This window comes from Amaranthus tricolor, chromosome 1, assembly GCF_026212465.1.
Source record: "Amaranthus tricolor cultivar Red isolate AtriRed21 chromosome 1, ASM2621246v1, whole genome shotgun sequence".
Classification (NCBI taxonomy): Eukaryota; Viridiplantae; Streptophyta; class Magnoliopsida; order Caryophyllales; family Amaranthaceae; genus Amaranthus; species Amaranthus tricolor.
In genome coordinates, this window is record NC_080047.1 from 40947789 (window position 1) to 40967632 (window position 19844).

The 19844-nt window shown below is 32.4% G+C and overlaps 3 protein-coding genes across 3 annotated transcripts; 2 read left to right on the forward strand and 1 right to left on the reverse strand.

Annotated features, from left to right (window-relative positions):
* Window positions 1–3083: 3083 nt before the first annotated feature.
* LOC130818529 (polygalacturonase inhibitor 1-like) lies at window positions 3084–5065 on the forward strand. The gene has a single exon (XM_057684696.1). The coding sequence runs from the start codon at window positions 3436–3438 to the stop codon at window positions 4591–4593; it is 1158 nt and encodes a 385-aa protein (XP_057540679.1). The 5' UTR covers window positions 3084–3435; the 3' UTR covers window positions 4594–5065.
* A 909-nt stretch (window positions 5066–5974) lies between these two features.
* LOC130818533 (uncharacterized) lies at window positions 5975–13515 on the reverse strand. The gene is made up of 4 exons (XM_057684702.1): window positions 13214–13515; window positions 11242–12501; window positions 9736–10017; window positions 5975–7700 (listed from the first exon to the last, which is right to left on the reverse strand). Exons 2-4 carry the CDS (start codon window positions 11956–11958, stop codon window positions 7545–7547), a joined length of 1155 nt encoding a protein of 384 aa, XP_057540685.1. The 5' UTR covers window positions 11959–12501; window positions 13214–13515; the 3' UTR covers window positions 5975–7544.
* A 2011-nt stretch (window positions 13516–15526) lies between these two features.
* Window positions 15527–16630, forward strand: LOC130813116 (polygalacturonase inhibitor 2-like). The gene has a single exon (XM_057678853.1). The coding sequence runs from the start codon at window positions 15613–15615 to the stop codon at window positions 16270–16272; it is 660 nt and encodes a 219-aa protein (XP_057534836.1). The 5' UTR covers window positions 15527–15612; the 3' UTR covers window positions 16273–16630.
* The last annotated feature ends 3214 nt before the right edge of the window (window positions 16631–19844 follow it).

A 19844-nucleotide genomic window follows, 5' to 3' on the forward strand; every position in this document is an offset into this window, starting at 1 on the left:
ATAATGTTATCCAACTCAAAGCTGTGATCGTTAGATGAGAAGTTGAGATTTGGCACCGCAGTCCTCTTTTTGTCTTTATTAAGGCATTTATATTTAGATAAAATAACCCATAAAATATTCTCTCCTATTCACCCTAAGATTCCATTTGACTTTTCACGGATTTTAAAGAGAGTTAAAAATAGGACCCTAAGGGTAGAAAAGAGAGTGATATTATGGGTTTTTAATGTAAGGGATGAAAATTAGTATAGGTAATGAAGGGTATAATTGAAAATAAGATAAAACTACTAAGGGTATAAAAGTCAAAAACCCATACCAAAAATAGAAATGAGACAATTAAGGTGACGACCATAAAAGAAAATGGAACACATAAACTGAGTAGAAGGGAGTATATATTATAAGAATATGAGATTCTTATTTATGGTTGTCTCACTGAAAACGGTTTCTCTCAACAATAATCTATCTATTAATAAATAAACTTGATAACAAAAACCAAAACATTTGTTGTAGGTGATTGTCGTCCGGTGGTAAGCAGTGCATCAAATTGCTTGTACGTCTCAAGTTCAATCCCTAGCAACAACACTAACGTCATTATATTTTTTGTGAATAAGCCCTAGGCATAGGTCCAACTTACCATGGCCAAGGGCCGACCCTGACTATCTCATTAATTATACCTAAAACTATGCACCTTGACTGATGACATCCTTTGCTCGGCGCCAGTCAACTCAATCATATTAGCGCATGTGTCAAATTAGCCAATTTTAAAGGTGATTTTGATCGAATCATTGCTCGAATCACAAAGCAACATATAATAGCAATCAGTAGTGACCTGACACAAAGTGCTCGAACAAGACATCATAATTTGTTGTATCTTTATATATTAATATATATTTTATATACTATTATTAGTAAATTATGTTTTTGCACGACTCTAAATATCTCCAATGGTGTATGACTAAAAGTTATATAAAATTAATATTAATAAAATTTATGTTAGAACAAAAATTCAAATAAGGTATTAACACAACAATAAAATTGCATTGAAAATAAATCAAAATGCAAAAACAAAAGAGAAAAAAGAACACAATTTGAAAGGTGGGAAAAATCATAAGATCATATTGATCTTAGACTATAAAACCCCACTTATGACAATTGGAAGACAACTTTGTTAATGTTTAGACTTCATAATTACACTCTAATTCAAATTTTACAAAGAGTTACTCAGATAAAATTGCAAAAAAATATTAAAAACCTTTAATTTTCTCTCATTAACCATAATTTTATGTCTTTCTATCTCAGAGGAATAATCTCTCACTTGATGATTTCAAGGGTTATTATTTGTTAAGTTATGTTTACATGAGTATATATAGCATATGAACCAAATAAATGGATTTTCAATTAGTTCTAATATGTAGAAAAGACAACCAATTGACTACTAACGATTATCAATGCACACTCCCATCAAAATTGTATATAATTGATTTAGTAAATTATGTATAAGACCGTTTCACCGTAAAATAGCCCCATACATATAGTCTATTAGTAAAAAAAACATAAAAAATAATAAAATTTGAATTCACACTTCTATTAGAAGCAATTTTTTAAAATAATTAGGGTGACCTAATTGAAATCGTCTCTCAATAAGACTGTATCAATAAAGAATTAGTGTGATTGATTTTATAAACCCAACAATGACCAAGTTCCAAGTCTCAATATTTTGTACTTTATTAAATTTATAATATTAGTTGACATTAAAAGTAAATCACTATAGAAATACATGCTATATATTGCGTATTTGAGTTCTTAGAAACCTTAAAAATTCTATTTTTCATCAGAAATGACTAGCAATTCTTTAAAAAAGCGGAAAACTTTAAATGAAAATAACAAAGAGAAAAACAATAAAATTTTCATAAAAAGAGTTGGAAATCATATTGTGTTGATTGGTTGAGGTGAGATGAAAAATTCGCAGAGCTGAGATAAGAAATCGCATACTGCCAAAGAAGAGGAACGGGAGAGGAGGGATTGCTGGTCATAAATGGTTGGTAATAAAATAAGGGTATTTATTCTCCTCAAAAAATGAATTGGCTTACTCTAATATTATACCAAACTAGAAAATGTGGGATGATGGGAATTAAATCACTTGCTTGATATTAAAAAGCCTATACAAGCACTCCTAAGACAACCAAATAAATAGTTTTATAATTAATTCTGAATCTGTCTAAAGTACAACCGGTCAACTACCAACTATTACCAATCCACATTGTCATCGAAATTGCATTTAATTTTATACATTCGACAACTACCAAATGTCATTAACTCATTATTTTAGTGTTTTATTGAATTTGAGTATTTTAATAGCTGATATTAAAAGTCAATCACTATAAAAATATCCTATTATCTAATGTGCTTGTCAATTACCATGAAGAGTAGTGAATACACAGTACATCTTATTTGACCAGATGGGAACAAAGTTGAAGGCTGCTACTGTATGACCATAACAATAATACCTTATCTAGTGTATCCAACTTGAACCTATCATAATCTTAAATAGATTAACCCACCATGATCTAGACCCCCCGGCCCGCCATCAGTCCACTCAATGATGCGAAACATCCAGTACTCTAGTGACTCACTAAGGTGATTGCAATATTTATTTTTATCTCAATGTTATTAAGTAACTTTTATTTAGTAGAGATTCTAATATACCCAATTAGACGTGGTAGTTGGAAGGGTTGGACTGAATGCGGAGTGAGCTGGATGTGGGGCGCGTCGAATACGGGTCATGATCATCAAATGTTTTCGCAAGTGTCGGCCGGGTCACAAGTCATGTGGGTCATAGGGCGAATTGCGGATCATTAACAGGTCGTTCACTGTAATTGTTATTTTAATTAGTTAATTGATTTTATAACACTATAATACATTAATACTACTGTTTTGACATTATTATCCAATTTAATAATTAATTTTTTTTATCGTACCATGTTAAAATGCTATCATTATAATAACATAATCATAAATATAGAAAAATAGAGAATAAATCAAGTTAATTAAATAAAACTAAAAATTAAACACCATTTTTTCATGCATCCAACAATACATAGTTAATCAATCTAGTAAATAGACTAAGTTGCTTGATGTTTGACCCTTTAAGAATTATTTTTGACCAGCTATCAACTCACTATAATAAAATCTATTAACGACTCGTCCCGTTAATGACCCGCTAAATATAGTCAAATTTGCAGCCCATTAGGCCAGTCCATCTTATTAACCAGCTCTATACACAATTTTACCGGTATTAATAATAAACTAACAAAGACATTATTTTCGAGTAACCAAACCCATGCATGTACTTCACCAACGCAATAATGCAGGCAAACCTTTCTATAAATATACAGAACTCCCCTCCATAAAACTTATATCATCAATCAACTACCCAAAATGGAAACTCCATTACAATTCAATCTTCCCTCCATTACCATAACTTTCCTCCTCCTCTTTTCATCCATAAACCTCTCTTCTTCAACAAAACAATGCAACCCAAATGACAAAAACGCCCTTCTTGAAATCAAACACTATTTCAACAATGCCTCTGTTTTCTCCATATGGGACCCAACCACCGATTGCTGCACCTGGCGTGGTATCGAATGCGACGCTCATGGCCGCGTTAACTCCCTTTCTGTCAGTATAGACGACGGCGTAGTCGGCACCATTCCGCCCGCATTAGCCCAACTCCCATACCTCCAATTTCTATCCTTCTCCTCTTTTCCCCAGCTAACAGGCCCAATTCCGCCATTTTTAACCAAATTAACAAACCTTCAACACCTCGATTTCGCCGGAAACAATCTGACAGGTACAATCCCAGATTTCCTTACCCAAATCAAAAATCTAGAGTATCTTGACCTAAGTTCCAATTCCCTTTCGGGTCGTATTCCTTTATCACTTGGTAAATTACAAAAACTTAAATTAATTGCGCTTTACAACAACCATTTATATGGGATAATCCCCAATTTTTTTGGGTATATGACCAATTTAAGGGAACTTTACCTAAATGGAAATAAACTTACCGGCAAAATCCCATCCTCATTATACCTTCTTCCTCAACTATTTTCCATTGATTTTAGCCAAAACCAGCTTACCGGGTCAATTCCTGAATCTTTTGGATCATTCAAAACTCCATTAATCGATTCAATCAGTCTATCTTTCAACAAATTATCAGGTTCGATTCCGCGATCATTTGGAAATGTTAATGTAAAGACTTTAAGAATTGATCATAATATGTTTAGTGGGGATGCATCTTTTTTGTTCTCAAAGGAAAAAACATCATTGAATAGTATAGATATTGATAATAATTTGCTGAATTTCGATTTTTCTGGGGTTGATTTTGCTATAAGTTTGAAGAATTTTGATATAAGCCATAACAATATTTATGGGTCACTTCCTAAACAAATTGGGCAATTGGCGTTACAAAGTCTGGATGTGAGTTATAATCAGCTTTGTGGGGAGATACCGACTGGAAGAAGGTTAAAACAATTTGATCCTGCTGTGTTTTCTAATAACAAGTGTTTGTGTGGTACGCCATTACCACCTTGCAAGTAGGACCCACAACGTGTTGCACGTGAATAACATGTTTTTAAGGGTACGAATATGGTTTGTATATGTTATATAATCTCGAATTTTGGCTTTATAAGTGAATTTAGAGGGTATGATGATATGATATGATATGGCCGTATGTTATGATTTGATACTACTGCATTACTTCGAGTTTAGCCCTTTGATTAATAATAATCTCATATAAAATAATTAAAGGAGTAGGCTAAATATGTTTTTTTCAATACTACTTCGTTACTTTAACTACAAATACTCACAAAAGTAAGTAAAGGGAAAAACTCAATGGGATGAGGGTGTATTATTAGTCTTTTATATTTCAATGCTTTGATCAATATATAGATATTATTAGAGTTTTAAAAATAATTTGTGTTGAATGACATTTTAATATAGTGAATGTCTTTATATATCTATTTTGTACTTGGTTCTAAATGGTAATATATACTATTAGAATTTTATGAGATATTACTTAGGTAAATGATATTAAAGTAATTTAATAAAACTTGACTTTCAAGCATATTTTAAGTTAGCTTGGAATTTTATTATTATTTTATATCTAGTCTTGAAAAGGGAAAAAATGTATGTCAATGGTAAGCTTTTCTCAAATTTTACGAACACATCAAAAAGCAAAAAAGTAGAATAATTATACTAGTGAAAGAACTAATTACCAAAATTAGTGCTTACTTTTGAGTTTTAGGCGAAAAATAAAAAAAAATTATTATATAAGTAAAGTTTTGATTATTTTTTCTCCAACTATGTATTTTAGTATTTTTGCGCTTACTGAAAAATCTAATGCTACAAGTTCGATCAATGTTAGAAACTACTTATACAAATACTAATTTTTAATTATAAAGATTAACTCAATTTGGACACCTTTATGAGTTGGGCTTAAGCGGTTGCACCTAAAACTATCCTTAAAAACGGCCCTAAACGTAATATTCATAAAAATCTTTAAAAAAAAAAGCTAATAAACTACTTATTTTAATATTACTAATTCCTTGGAATATTTATTTATCTTTACTAACTAAAATGATGAACAATCTTTTGAAACATACTAATATGTCATCTAACACAAAATTTGATTCGAAACTATTAAATATAAATGCACTTTTCACCAACATTTTCTTATATTGATGCAATTTCTATTAACCTTTACTTATTAAAAGACACTTCTCTCTACAATCTTGATAAAGAACCTTTCTCCAACACTCCATGGTAATGGCTTTTCATCTCTAGCTAGCTACTTGTGGCCTATTAGGCTTTTCTTTTGCCCAATGCTTTTACTAAACACTCAATATTAAATTTTTTTATATTTCATCTTTTATTCCTTTTTATTCTTAATTTTTTATCTCACCAACGCAGAATGTTATCTAACTCTTAAAATGTAATAGTTAAGAAATTTAAAAAGAAGAGAACTTAAAGACATAAAGAAACAACATCGATCTCATCTTTTATTCTAAAATTAAAAATAAGCCTTAAAATAAGAATACAAAGACTAATTCCCAAGCAAGAAATTAAAATAAAGATAAACTTTAAACTAAATATAACCATTAAACCTAGTTTCGTATAACATTGTCTTTTTTTATATGTATAATTTTATTTTCATAGAATATGAAAAGTTAGATTCATTACCAAAATTGAAGTTATAAACCTCTACCTCATTTAATGGTATATTTTACTAATTTTCCCTTAATTTTTTTCATAACTGTGTAACAAGCAAACTTATTTCCTTGTATACCATCTACGTAGGATGGTATCAAACACATATATTTTCTTTTTTATTTTTGTTAAAATAAAATCACTATTTTAGCTAGCGGTTTAACAAAAAAACATTTAGTAAACCGCTATATGAAATGACGGTTTTATTTTAATAAAAATTTTAAACCCAAAAAAAAGGATGAACCGCTATATATATATATATCCTACGTGGACAGTGGATAGGGAATTATGTTTCCCATTGACATGAGGTGGGAATTATTTCCATAAATAGCAATATTTAGAAAAATGACTGAAACTCATTTGACTATTTGTAAATTATTTTTGTAGTTACTTAATTCAAATTGATTAATTAATTGATTAATTGTTTAGCACTAATAAATTATAATGCCTAAAAATCAATTATCCCCTTAAGGTTGATTAAGTATGCAATTTTGTAGGGTTTGATTGCTATCGGGTGTCGACAATTTGAATGTGACATAAGTCATTTGTAATGCGTAATGACCCTCCTCTTGTTTCTTATTTTTTTCGGCTATTATTATGAGAGACCATCTCTTAAAGAGACTAACTCAAAACAAAAATCTCACATTTTTATTTTCTTCTTAATTTATATTAATTGAATTTAGTCCATATATCTAATGTGTCTCTCACAATAATTTATCTATTTTTTGTGATTTGCTACCCTTAATTTTTTTATAATTTGTCACATTTAAGGTGTGTTTGAATGCAAGGAAATAATAAGAAAAAAAAAAGAGAATTTAGAGGGATAAGTAATCCCTTCTTTAGATGACAAAACGGTAGCAAAAGAATTTGAATAGATTAGATTAATAAATTTTGTTAAAGTATTAATCTTTTAAAAGTTCAAAATATTTAGAGAAAAAATTCTTATCTTTTTTCTTTCACCTCGCCTTCTCTCCTAAACAAAAAAGAATTTCTTATATTCCATTTCTTTTCCGTTTCGTTTCCTTTCTCTCTCTTTTATTTATTTTCTTTTCAAAATTATAATCCAAACATAATGCTAATAACACAAGTGAAATGTAATGTCTTTGTTTTTGACTTACATTAAGTTATAACTTTGGGATAAAAGGATTTGATGTTCTTTCCTTTACGAAAGATTAGAACCTAAAATGATAGCATATTATAGTAGAAAGAGCAGTGACTAGTCTCTAAACATTATGTACTGCTAATTATAGACTTAAGAAATGTCGAAATTTAGGAGATGATGCTTAACACTGAATAACAATCTTTTTGGGTTTTAATTCCTGTTCAAATTGAGCGCTCAAAGGAGAAATATAGTCTGTGGATCCCCGAATATTTTCAATCTTCACCTCTTGTAACCGTTTTTGCCAGCAACCACGAGCTTCAGATCCCTTGTACTTGAACTGTTAACACAATGCAAAATCAGTGTATTCTACTCATGGGAAACTATAATCAGGGTGTAGGGAAGAAGGGAAGAAAGACGACAATCCATACCCATAAAGGAGGATGAGGCTAAAAAATCTCTTGGCTCGAGAATCCTTAAAGAATAAGCGGTTGCACCATTTCATGTAGTCAAAGTATAATTCTTTATTGCTTACCTTAGGCTGTTGAATAGTTAGAATTAAACCCCTCCCAAACAACAAACCCCATTTGCTGTTGAATATGAGTTTTTAGGTGATACTGGGAGGGAATATAACGTTGGATATGCTTTTTCCAGAATATTCTGATTCAGAAGATGAAGACTGTGTTGCATCAGAACTTAGAATCAAGTGAAGACTGAGTTTGATGATGAAGAGTTTAATGGTTCAGATAAGGATTGATAATTTCTTAAAATTAAACAAACTAAATGAAGCTGGTGCAGAGGAGTCTAGTGATGACGAGTACAAGGAGGCCAAAGCCAAATTGAAACACACTTGTAATGAATTGTTTAGAAGTATAGTGCAACATGAAAGGAATGCAGCCAATGTTCAGTAACTCAGTTTAGGGTTCAAAATTCAATTCCGAATGTTCATGGTGAAAATGCTGATAGTTAATCTGAGTATGAGTATAGAGAGGATGAGATGAATACTCCTCCTTTTACTTAAGAAAGGTTGTCAACATTTCTCTAATAAGGAAACATTCAAGGCTGCACTTGCAAGCTATGGTGTACTACAAGGCAGAAATGTAGCCATTATTTATTGTGACTAGAATAGGCAACATAGAGCGAAAGTGAAGTGTGTCTAGGATAAGAATATTTTAGTTCAAGACGATAACATTAAGGATCGATGGATAAAGTGTTATGATGAGTTATTTAAAAGAGAACAACGAAATGTTGTAAGAGACACAACAATCACTCCCTTCGATAACTCAATCGATGCAAGGTGAAGTGTCTTGGTGCCTATTGTTTGCAAATGATATTGTTTTGGTAGACGAGACCAGAGAGAAGGTAAATGTTCAAATGGAACGTTTGAGGCAAGATTTGAAATGACGAGGTTTTAAATTAAGTCTTAGCAAGACAAAGTACATGGAGCAAATGATATCATAAACGAGCTAACGAAAGGCTATATAAAGCTAGAAGATAAAGAAATCGACTCAAGTGGATGTTTCAAATAACTTGGGTCTATATTACAAAGTAGTGGGGACATCTAACAAGATGTGACACATAAATTTAAGTGTGGGAGACAAAAATAGAGAACTAATAAAATATTATGTAATTGAGGTGTGCCCTTAAAGTTACATGGTAAGTTTTATCGAAAGTCCATTAGAAAGTCGCTACTATATGGATCAAAATGTTAGGGATAGCACAAATGCAAAAGCTTCGATGGGTGAGTGAGCATACCTCGAGGGATAGAATTCGAAATGAGGATATAGGAAAGGGTTTAGGAGTTGCAAATAATAAAGGAAATATAAAAAAAGAAACATTAACATGGTTTGGGCATGTACAAAGACGAGGTATCCGCCAACCAGTGATAAATATAGAAAGTTGGAGTCAAAAGACTTGAAAAGAGGACAAGGAATACCAAATATAACTTACAGGACAGGAGTGGAAAAGGACATGAAATATCTATACTTAAATATTGAGATGGTATAAAATCGAAATGAATGGAGAAAAAGAATCCATGTGGACGACCGTTGAAAGTAATATATTGGTTCATAAAGCCGACCATAGTCTTTAGGGATTAAAGTTCTGGCATTGTTGTTGTTATTGTATTTGATTATCAAACTCATTAAATCATCCATTTTCATAGCTTCTTTCTAAGAGTAAAGATCGAGGACAACTTATGACTCTGATTAGTGTACATGATTTAGGTTAAAATTACTTACACACAACCCGATATTTCAAAAAGAGAGATGAAACATAAAATTATAGCAAACCCAAAAGCTCCCATCAAGAATTCATTCCAATAAAAAAATAAATAATCAGATTTGTTTATCACTCAAACCAATAGCAGTACATACCTCAAGCTTCAACTCCATGAGCTCCCATTTAGAGTTGCGTTGCAAAATGATACATGTTTGTAGGTTTGGGAAAAGGCAAAGTACTGGATCAACAACAGTAGTAAAAAGAACTTGACTTGTTGCTGGTTTATAAGGCGATGAATATCCCTCATCATCATCATCATCATCATCGTATCCAATGTATCCCTCACATGAATATCCCTCACAAACTTGATAATAAAGCACCAAATGTTTAAAGTCATATATAGAAGATTGTTGTCCTCTCAAACATTGCAAGGTGTCCTATTTTCAGATAATCACAGAACAAGAGCAGTACATAAGTACATTATATGATTCAACATAGATAGAAAAGATACCTATAAATCACGGATAAAAAAAGACACTATGTCGTCAAAATAATAGAAGTTGGTACCATGAAACTTCAACACTATACGCCATACACTACAAAAAGAACTCAGTTTGGAGACAAACCTGTATTCAGTGTAAACAAGGTTAGCGACAAAAGAGTGGCGACAAAAAGCCTTTGTCGCTACCAAGCGAAAAAATACTCTTGTTGCTAAAGCTAGCGGCAAAGGCACTTTGTCTCCAACTTTGTTGGGAGGGAAAAAAAATTCAAATTTCAAAAATACTTATTGTGTCACCCACATTGTCGCTAAAGTGTTGAAAGCGGATAAAAATGAATTTCAAATTTTTGTAGGAGGGGATTTTTGGTTATAATAGAGATGAATGTTTTCATAATAAGCACAAATCCTTCTTCTCAATGCAAATTTCTCTGCATCAACTTGTATTTCTCAAAAATAGAATTTCTTGCATACTGAGCAGTTGGAAAAAAAAAGCCACTTGTTTTAACACAGTAAAATAGTAAATTAACAATGAAATATCCGATAACAATGCCTCAAAATTAGAATATATATCACCTTGTAACCAAGATCACAAATATGAACCCTCTAACTATAGGAATTTGTGGGTGGATTCATTAAGGGAATGTCCTATTAGGCCAGATTAGGATTCCCTCATGAGATCAACGGCCACAATCATAGGCAAAGGCAGCCCAATTTCTAACAATTTATCTTGCATAATAATGATAAGCCTAAGAGAATGAAGGACTCAGACAACTCGAGTAATCAACATCAAACTCGGGTATACTTCTACATACTTCCTCCGTTACTATATGTTTGCATCATCGATAAAAGTGACATTATTCATCAACCAACCTTAATTTTTATTTTATTGTTAATTTTTAAGTTATAACATAGTCAAACGACATCTTGTTATATTTATCTCAATGCAAATTTCTTCATATCAACTTTTTTTAATTTTAAACATATATAATTAGAGAAATTCATTATACAATTTGTGCATAAAAATAGCGTGCATAAAGATTAAGGTGCAAGAATAGAGTTAGAAAGGAAATATTACACATGTTACATATGAAGTACATGTGGGGAAATTTAACATGTAATACTCATAATATAGGAATACAAAAGTGGTAGAAAATTTACTTACCTTGAAGAAGATAGGTATATGTGCTTTCAGATGTTGGGAAGAACCTTCTAGTACTCTAACAAATTGCCCAAATTGTGCATTTTGCAACAAATTCCCTAACCTTCTGTTGCTAGACTCTATATTAATGGTTACCCTTTCGGCATGAAAAGCATATGCATTGGATGAGAATATGATCGGCATTGCATCAGAGTCCCAAGCATGGAAAGCATAAACAAAGTCTGTAAGATTGGGAGCATCAATATGTAGTTGCTGAAGCAAGTTTTCAAGTTTCAACTCCAAGTGCTTTAAATTGGGACTACATATGTCAAGGCGTTGTTGACAAAGAAAGTAGCATGATAATTTAAGGTGTTCGAGATTGGGAACAAATGAGAGAACCCGATTAAGGGAACTTAGATCAAACCAAACATGAATAAGGTCCATATGCTTTACTCCCTCACAGGCTGAATCCGAAATCACAATAATATGCGGACTATTAGCACGAGAAGCACTGAGGCCATAGTACCTAAATTTCACAAGAGAAGGTGCTTCGACAATTTCAACCTTGACATCATCACCTTTCAATGTCGTTGTGGCAGTCACACTCAAATTAACAAGTTTGTGAAACCCCAAGACAGTAAATTTCAGATCTCTAAATTCACAATACTTAAGTTTAAAGACTTGAGAAGAGGGCAATGAACAGCTACAACGGATATAGTTTTTTGGTCTAGTTTCAAACATTTGAGTGACAAGAACGTGAGAGAACGGGCGTGCTGAATTACATTCTTTGAAAGCCTGTAGTGAGGAGACTTAGAATATGAGCTTAACTTCAGCTCATGAATCACATATTTGGTTACTGCATAATCAAGCAATTTAGTTCCCTGATCCTCAAGACGGGGTTTTCGGGTTTCTGGGGGGCCTGGCAAAAACAGCTTAAGTCTTTCAATTGATGGGCAGTTCAAATCATTACGCCTTTTGAGTATGCGAAAAGCAAAATCAACAAACTTAATTCTGAGTTGGATATCCGCGGGAAATCTATCCCACATTTCTTTGGCGAGATCCAAACAAGGTGAAGTTAGCCATTCGTCTTTCCAGGCCTTAGAAAGTATCATTGTTCGCATTGCATCTTCAGAAGGTAGTTTTGAAAGAATATGATGTCGTAGAGATTGAGGTAACTTCGATATTCGATCTTTAGATGATAGGTTTGGAAGATTTTGTGAAGACTTTTCAGTGACATCATAATCTTTTGAGCTTAGGTGCTTTGGTTTTACCATCTTTAACTATCTGAGATTCAAAATATGTAAAACAGAACTATTTAGAATTTTCCTTAAAAACTATACAAAATTTAAGCAAAACCAATCTCTAATTTTACTAAAAACAACGCTTAATTAATTCCCATAATTAGTGAAAATTAATTCCAGAACTTTGATCTTTGATAACAATAACAAAGTTTTAAAGGACACCGAACAAACAGAATTTGTCAGCAATCAAAGCAGATTCAAATTATAAAACAAAACAAAACACTAGACAAACATATTAAAAAATCAAAGGGAAAATATAAGTGGCACCTAAGTGTGGTAACCAAAACTTTTAAAAAATCCATACGGTCACCTTAAGTTTTACCAAATTGTTCTACCATGACTTTTTGCACATAGAACATTTAAACGTTAATTTTGAAGCACGTGCGACTCACCCTTTCAAATTCCATCGATATCAAATTCCATCAATTTCAATCTTTTTCTCTAATACATACACCTAACTCTATCATTTTTCATCTAATCATATTTTTTCCTCTCCAAATTCAAGTGTGATTTTAAATAATAATTTGGATGAAAGACGATAGAGTTAGGGTTTATGTAGAAAAGGTTAAACTTAAAATTAATGGAATTTGAATTTAAGCTAAATTAAACCCAAAAGGACAAGATTTCGAAATACATAAAACATAGAACCCTAAACTTAAACCCACGAAAAAACATGAGAAGAGAAGAGAGGATACCTAGCGGCTGAAAGCAGATGTGGTGGGCGTCGGGTTTGGTGGTGGCGAGTTTTGGGTGAGAGCGTGAGAGGGAGAAGCTACATATGTCGTGAGGGCTGGGTTGGGTGAGAGGGTGCGGCTGGGTTGGGTGAGAGGATGCGGCTAGTATGTACGGTCGTGGGCTGTACTGCGGTGGGCTACGCGGCGGGTTTTGGGTGAGGGTTTTGAAGGAGGGAGAAGGGGACAGTTTCAGTGAGAGCCTGAGAGGGAGATCAGAATAGTATTGGGTGAGGGAGGCATATGTCGTGCGTTACGGTTTGGGTAAGGCCGTCTCATGAATTTGTGTTAAAATCATTCTTTTGTAAAGCAATTTTACGATGAATTCATATGGTTAGTTTATTTCTTTATTTGACTACTTTAAAATTATAAGTGATCACTTTATATTTATAAATGATTATTTTAAGGCTATAAGTAAATATTTTAAGACAGTAAACATATATTGGGTCAAACCCTAATCCTCTTGTTTGTTAGTCCAATGACCAATATCATACAAGCTACAAGAACTTTCTTATAAAATTGTCATTTATTTGGCATAAAAGTCAGAAGCTATTAACCAAATATATCCTTTGTTTCAACCATACATGTTATATTTGACTAATTACGTAATTTAATATGTTATTTTGATTATTTATATATTAAATTATATACATCTAAAATTATAAAAAATTAATATTATAAAATTATGCGATTTGAAAAAATAAACTTAAAAGATTAATAGTGTACATGACTGTAAAGTAACAAGTGTTTTAGAACAGAGAAAATATTATTTTTAACTATGTAACCAGTATAAATCAACCAAAAACCAATATAAAAATCATTTAGGAAATCACTAATTTTTTATTAAAGTCGTCTCATCATGAGACAATTTTAATGGATCAACTCAACTATTTAAAAAAAAACTACTTCCTATACTGATGTGAATTCAAATTTTATTATTACTTTTATTATATTTTTAACTAATAGACTGCATGTATAAGCTCGTCTCACGATTCCATACAATACTTGCTAGAAATCATTACAAACAAATTATTGATGGGTAACAAATTCTTGTAAGAGACGGTCTCTTTAAGATAACATCTCTAATTGCGTCGTCCAATATATATTTTTAAAAATATTGTAAGTAGGTATTAAAAATAATGTAAGTAGACATTTAAGATATTGAAAGTAGACATTAAGAATATCATAAGTAAGCATTAAGGATAATATAACTAGACATTAAGAAATAGGAATTAATCTTTAATAGGCTGAGCTTTAGATGTATCTATCAAAAAGCTGGAATACACGGACACGTCCCTGAACTGGCGTGTCCCGTGTCGGACACGTGTCGGACACGGACACGCGAAAATTCGTGTCCGACACGCCAAATGAAGAGTCCAATATTTTAATATTTTTTCGGACACGCGGACACGGCAAGGACACGGCAAGGGACACGGCAAGGGACACGGCAAGCAGTCAAGGACACGTTTTTTTAAAAAAAACTATTTTCCTTTCTTTTCTTCTCCGTTACTTCCCATGTTTCTGATAGATATGGTCTTGATATTGATGAATTATTACCACATTTATTATCATTATTTTCAATTTTATCATCATTTTTTCCTAATTTTTGCAACCCAGGAATGATTGAAACCAACTTTGCGTCTCTATCTTCTTCAGAAAAAACAAAACCCAAATCCATAAACCCTTTAAATTCTTCAAATTCAAGGTCAGATAAACTCTTACTTAATCCCTTCTTTTTTCTTCTTGATCTGTTGGTAATTTCTGGGTTTATTCCCTTTAATGGAGAAGAAATCAATTTTAATTTTATTTTTTCTGGGTTTTTTTCCTTTTCTGATTTTGAATAATCTTCAAAATCTTCTGATATTTTCCCAGAAAAAATGGTTTGCAGTTTTGATGTTAGAAGAACAGAATTTGGGGAAGAATAAGAATCACTTAATTTTTGTGGGGAATTTGAGGTAATTTTTTCTAGAAAGGAAATTTTAGTATGAATTGTTGGCAAAACTGGGATTTCTAAATTTGATGTGGGTATTTCTGGAAATTTTTTGGGTTTGAATGGTTTTGTCTAAATAAATTAATAAAGATTGTAAAATTATCTTTAATTTGATATATTTATTATATTATTATTTTCGTATCCCCGTGTCCGTCATTTTTAAGTTGGCGTTTTCCCGTACCCGTGTCGTATCCGTGTCCGTGTCCGTTTTAGTGCAACCTAGTCAAAAAGAGCTTCTCTCGAGACAGTAGCTATTGTCAAAAGTCTATAAATAGGTACATGATCATTTATAGACTTCATCCAAATACTCTTCTCCTGTCCTTTTCCATTTTTCCCTTTTCAACCTTGTCGGTTCATTGATTACCCATCAATAATGTTAACCCCACTAAAATTCACCATTCTCTTCTATACATCTCTCATCTTCTTTCACATCTTCTCCCACGCTACCGACTTTCCACCCTGCAACCCCCAAGACAAAGCCGTCCTTCTCAAAGTCCGAGACCATTTCGGCGGTACAACCGGCCGTCTTTCCGACTGGGACAACACCACCGACTGCTGCTCCGATTGGAGTTTCGTCGGCTGCGGCACCACCGGAAAATCTTACGGTCGTATAGACACCGTAACTTTCAGCCGTTCTTGGGGACTTTCCGGCAGTATCCCTTCAGACTTTGGTGATCTTCCTTATCTTAGTTTTTTTATTTTAGCTGATAATATTAATGTCACTGGAAGTTTGCCTAAATCATTAGGGAAGCTTAAGAGATTGTACCATATTGAAATGGATTCGAACAGTTTAATTGGACCGATTCCTAAAGAATTGTTACAGTTAAAGAGTCTTAAAGAAGTTGATCTGTCTAATAATAAATTGTCCGGGCCGATTCCGCCGGCGGTTTCTTCATTGTCGTCGCTTACGCAGTTTAATGTCTCGAATAATCAGCTTTGTGGGCCCATTCCTAGTGGATTGAAGAAGTTCGGTAAAACGAGTTTTGATAATAATAAGTGTCTTTGTGGACCTCCTTTAACTCCTTGCAAGTGATATTGCCGGTTGTTAAATACTTACTCCGCTCTTAAATACTCCATATGTTATAATTATTGGGACTACTCATCGCTTTAGCTTATTTTATGTATTCTTGGTAATATGTAAGAAAAAAATTAAAATGAAATCTTATTTAAATCTTCAAGTCACATACTTTTATAATATTAAGTTTTTATAATTTTTAAATATGTATTGTTCAATTTATAAATAATCAATATAACATATTAGATCGCAAAAGGAGTTAAATATAACAACTATGATGGAACCGTGTAAGTAGTACTTTTGTATTTAATAGTTGCTAGAGTACTTTTGTAACAACTGTTTATTAGTGATTTTATTTGACATATATTATACTTAAAATAAAGCCAAGTAATAAGTTTTATTCAATTTATTTTAATGCGTATTTTTAAAATATTACCTATTTAAAATTTTTTATCAAAATTTGTACATTCGATAGGGAAAAAACAAAATTGTAATAATTTTAAAAACATGATAAATACATTAAATATTTTTCTATTTTAGGATGCTGGATGCGACACCTACTATTGTTGTTTCAGTACTTTTAACTTCTATGCATTATTTCATACTCAATTATTTTTGGCGTTCTCCAATATCAGATTTTGTAGTCATATGACTATTTTTTCTTAAAATAAGCCTGAAAGATAAATAGTATTAATAATTTTTATGTAGCGATTAACAAATGGAGATTAAGAATAGTAGATATTAACAAGTAACAATTCCCACCTATTTCGAAATATAAATGGAGATGTTGACTGGTAGCAAATTTGACATGAAAGATTATGTATATCAGATTGCTCCTCAGGACACAAAGATTAATGTAGGAAATAATAGGGGATCCGACATCATAGCTATTAAAAAATATTCAAAAAAAGCTTGCGGTAAGCATGTGGCGTCTATAAGCAATATAAAAATAATAAAATAAAATTAATATAATATATGTGGAGACGATGACATTAATAAAGTATTGAAATAAGAATAAATAAGTTTAATTATGTCTAAAATTTATAATATAATTAGCAAAATTATTTAAGAAAATAGCAAATAAAACAACATTAAAAAGACAAATAAAAATAACTTTAAGAAACGAACAGATTAAATTTAGGGTTGAGATTTACGTAATTTATAAAAGATATTTTTGTCATTAAAAAATGTAAAGAAAAATAATGAGTTATAAGGACAACTTTATAAATATAATTAATTTTTATCTAATTTCTTATTTATTTAATCATTTATCAAACAAAAATACAAGACATTTATTTTTAAAGTTTCAATTTAAATTTGATTCTAAAGTCTCAATCCAAGTTCAACCACTCACTTAATTTCTATTCTCACGTGACAAACATCCCTATATTACTAACGTACTATCAATGTATTAATGGCGTTCTCGTCCCATAATAAATTATGTATTGTCCTACTAACAGTGTTGGAATTAAGACTTATGTGTGCCAACTGCCAAGAATCTTTAATTGAATTTGAGAAGATTTGAAAACGATAAAACTCTAAATGAAAATCAAGAAATTGTACGACAGACTGAATCAATAAAGCATGTAACACAATGAAATTAATGAGATGCTAAATTCAACTTTAAAAATTGCTCAAATTATAACCTTATTTGTGTACTTTCCTAAACTACCCTCCACCAAAACAAACAAACTAAAACGAAACCAACCACTACCTCCCACCGACACAATCTAACCGCATTGCACACACCGACCACCCGCAGTCACAGAAAAAAACTTATCATCACTCTACAGACCCAACATCGATTAACCTGTTACCACCAACAATCACCTACTAAATTGCTCTTCATGCCATCGGCGTTAAGTTTTAACATCCAGACACTAAGTACAGCCACCCCATTGAACATTAAATTTCTGGTAGTGGTGGTGGCAGCGGCGGCGCGGCGATGACAGTTGTAGCATTGATAACGTTTGTAATGGTGGTGGAAGTATAAGGGAATTGAATATTGGTGGTTAATATTATTAAGAGAGATAATAATGGCATTGTTAATTAATTACTGAAAACGATTGCCAAATACTTACGATGTTAAGAACAAACAACAATGAGCAAAATTAAGTTTGACAAAGTAACAAACAAGGACACAAAGATTTAAGGAGGTTCACCCAATGATGGCTACGTCCTCCGTGGTGTGTAGTTTATGTTTATATTATATCAAATGAATACAAACAACACTTCAATATGAAGAATTACAATTGAGATAGAGATAACAACAATAGGCTATGTGTTTGGCTTAAGGGTTGTGTTTGATGTGTTTTGCATACTTGAAGTGTGGGTATGAGAGCCCTATTTATAGTGCTAGGTACTTGAAGATGAATGGCTCACATAAATACATAGTTAATTTAGGGTAATGAATACTATGAAATAACTCTAAGAACTTGAAAAGGCATTATCTCAAGAGTCACACACATGAGACTCTTCACCTTAATCTTCATTAACACCAATAATTCCCATGAATACTCTTCACCTTATTACACCCTTTTGGATTCCACAACTCAAGAGTCACACACATGAATTCAACCCTTTAATGTGCACTCAAGTCACACATTAGTATAGTATCATTTATAATCACATTAGTATACTACCATTCATAACAATCTCCACCTTGACTTGAGTTCACCCAAGTCACAACATTCATCAATCCACTTCATATTCAAAAAACATACACACCTCAAAATGCCCAAGAGGGCATTATCTCAAGCAAGGAGCTAAACCTACCAAGTCAACACATAACTCAAACTTGGTAGTAGGTAATGACTTTGTCATCATGTCGGCCGGATTTTCCGTAGTGTCAATTTTCTTCAATAACACCCTTTTGTGCTCAACTTCATCCCGGATAAAGTTATACTTAATGTCAATGTGCTTGGACCTTCTATGAAATGTATTTTGATTTCTAGCCAAATGTATTGCACTTTGACTATCACAATGCACACTTACCTCACACACCTTATTGCACATTTCACCAACAAGACCTTTAAGCCATTTTGCTTCCTTGAATGACTCGGCCACGGCTATGTACTCCGCTTCGGTTGTAGAAAGAGCAACCACATCTTGCAAAGATGATTGCCAACTAATCGCCGAACCACCCAAAGTAAACACGAACCCACTTGTGGACTTTCTATTATCTAGATCACCACCATAATCCGAGTCACAAAACCCGGTTAGCTCACTTGAATTTTTCCCATACATGAGACAAACATTTGAAGTATCTTTCAAATACCTCAATAGCCATTTTAGTGCCTCCCAATGTCCCTTACCCGGATTAGACATATATCTACTCACCAAACTCACCGCATGAGCAATGTCGGGCCTAGAGCATACCATAGCATACATAACGCTACCAACGGCACTAGTGTATGGAATTCTTACCATTTGCTCTTCTTCCTCTTTTGTTTGTGGACACAAATTCTTGGACAATTTGAAATGAGAAGCAAGAGGAGTAGACACACCTTTAGCATCATCCATGGAGAAACGTTGAACAACTTTCTCAATGTACTTCCTTTGACTAAGGTATAAGACACCCTTAGCCCGAT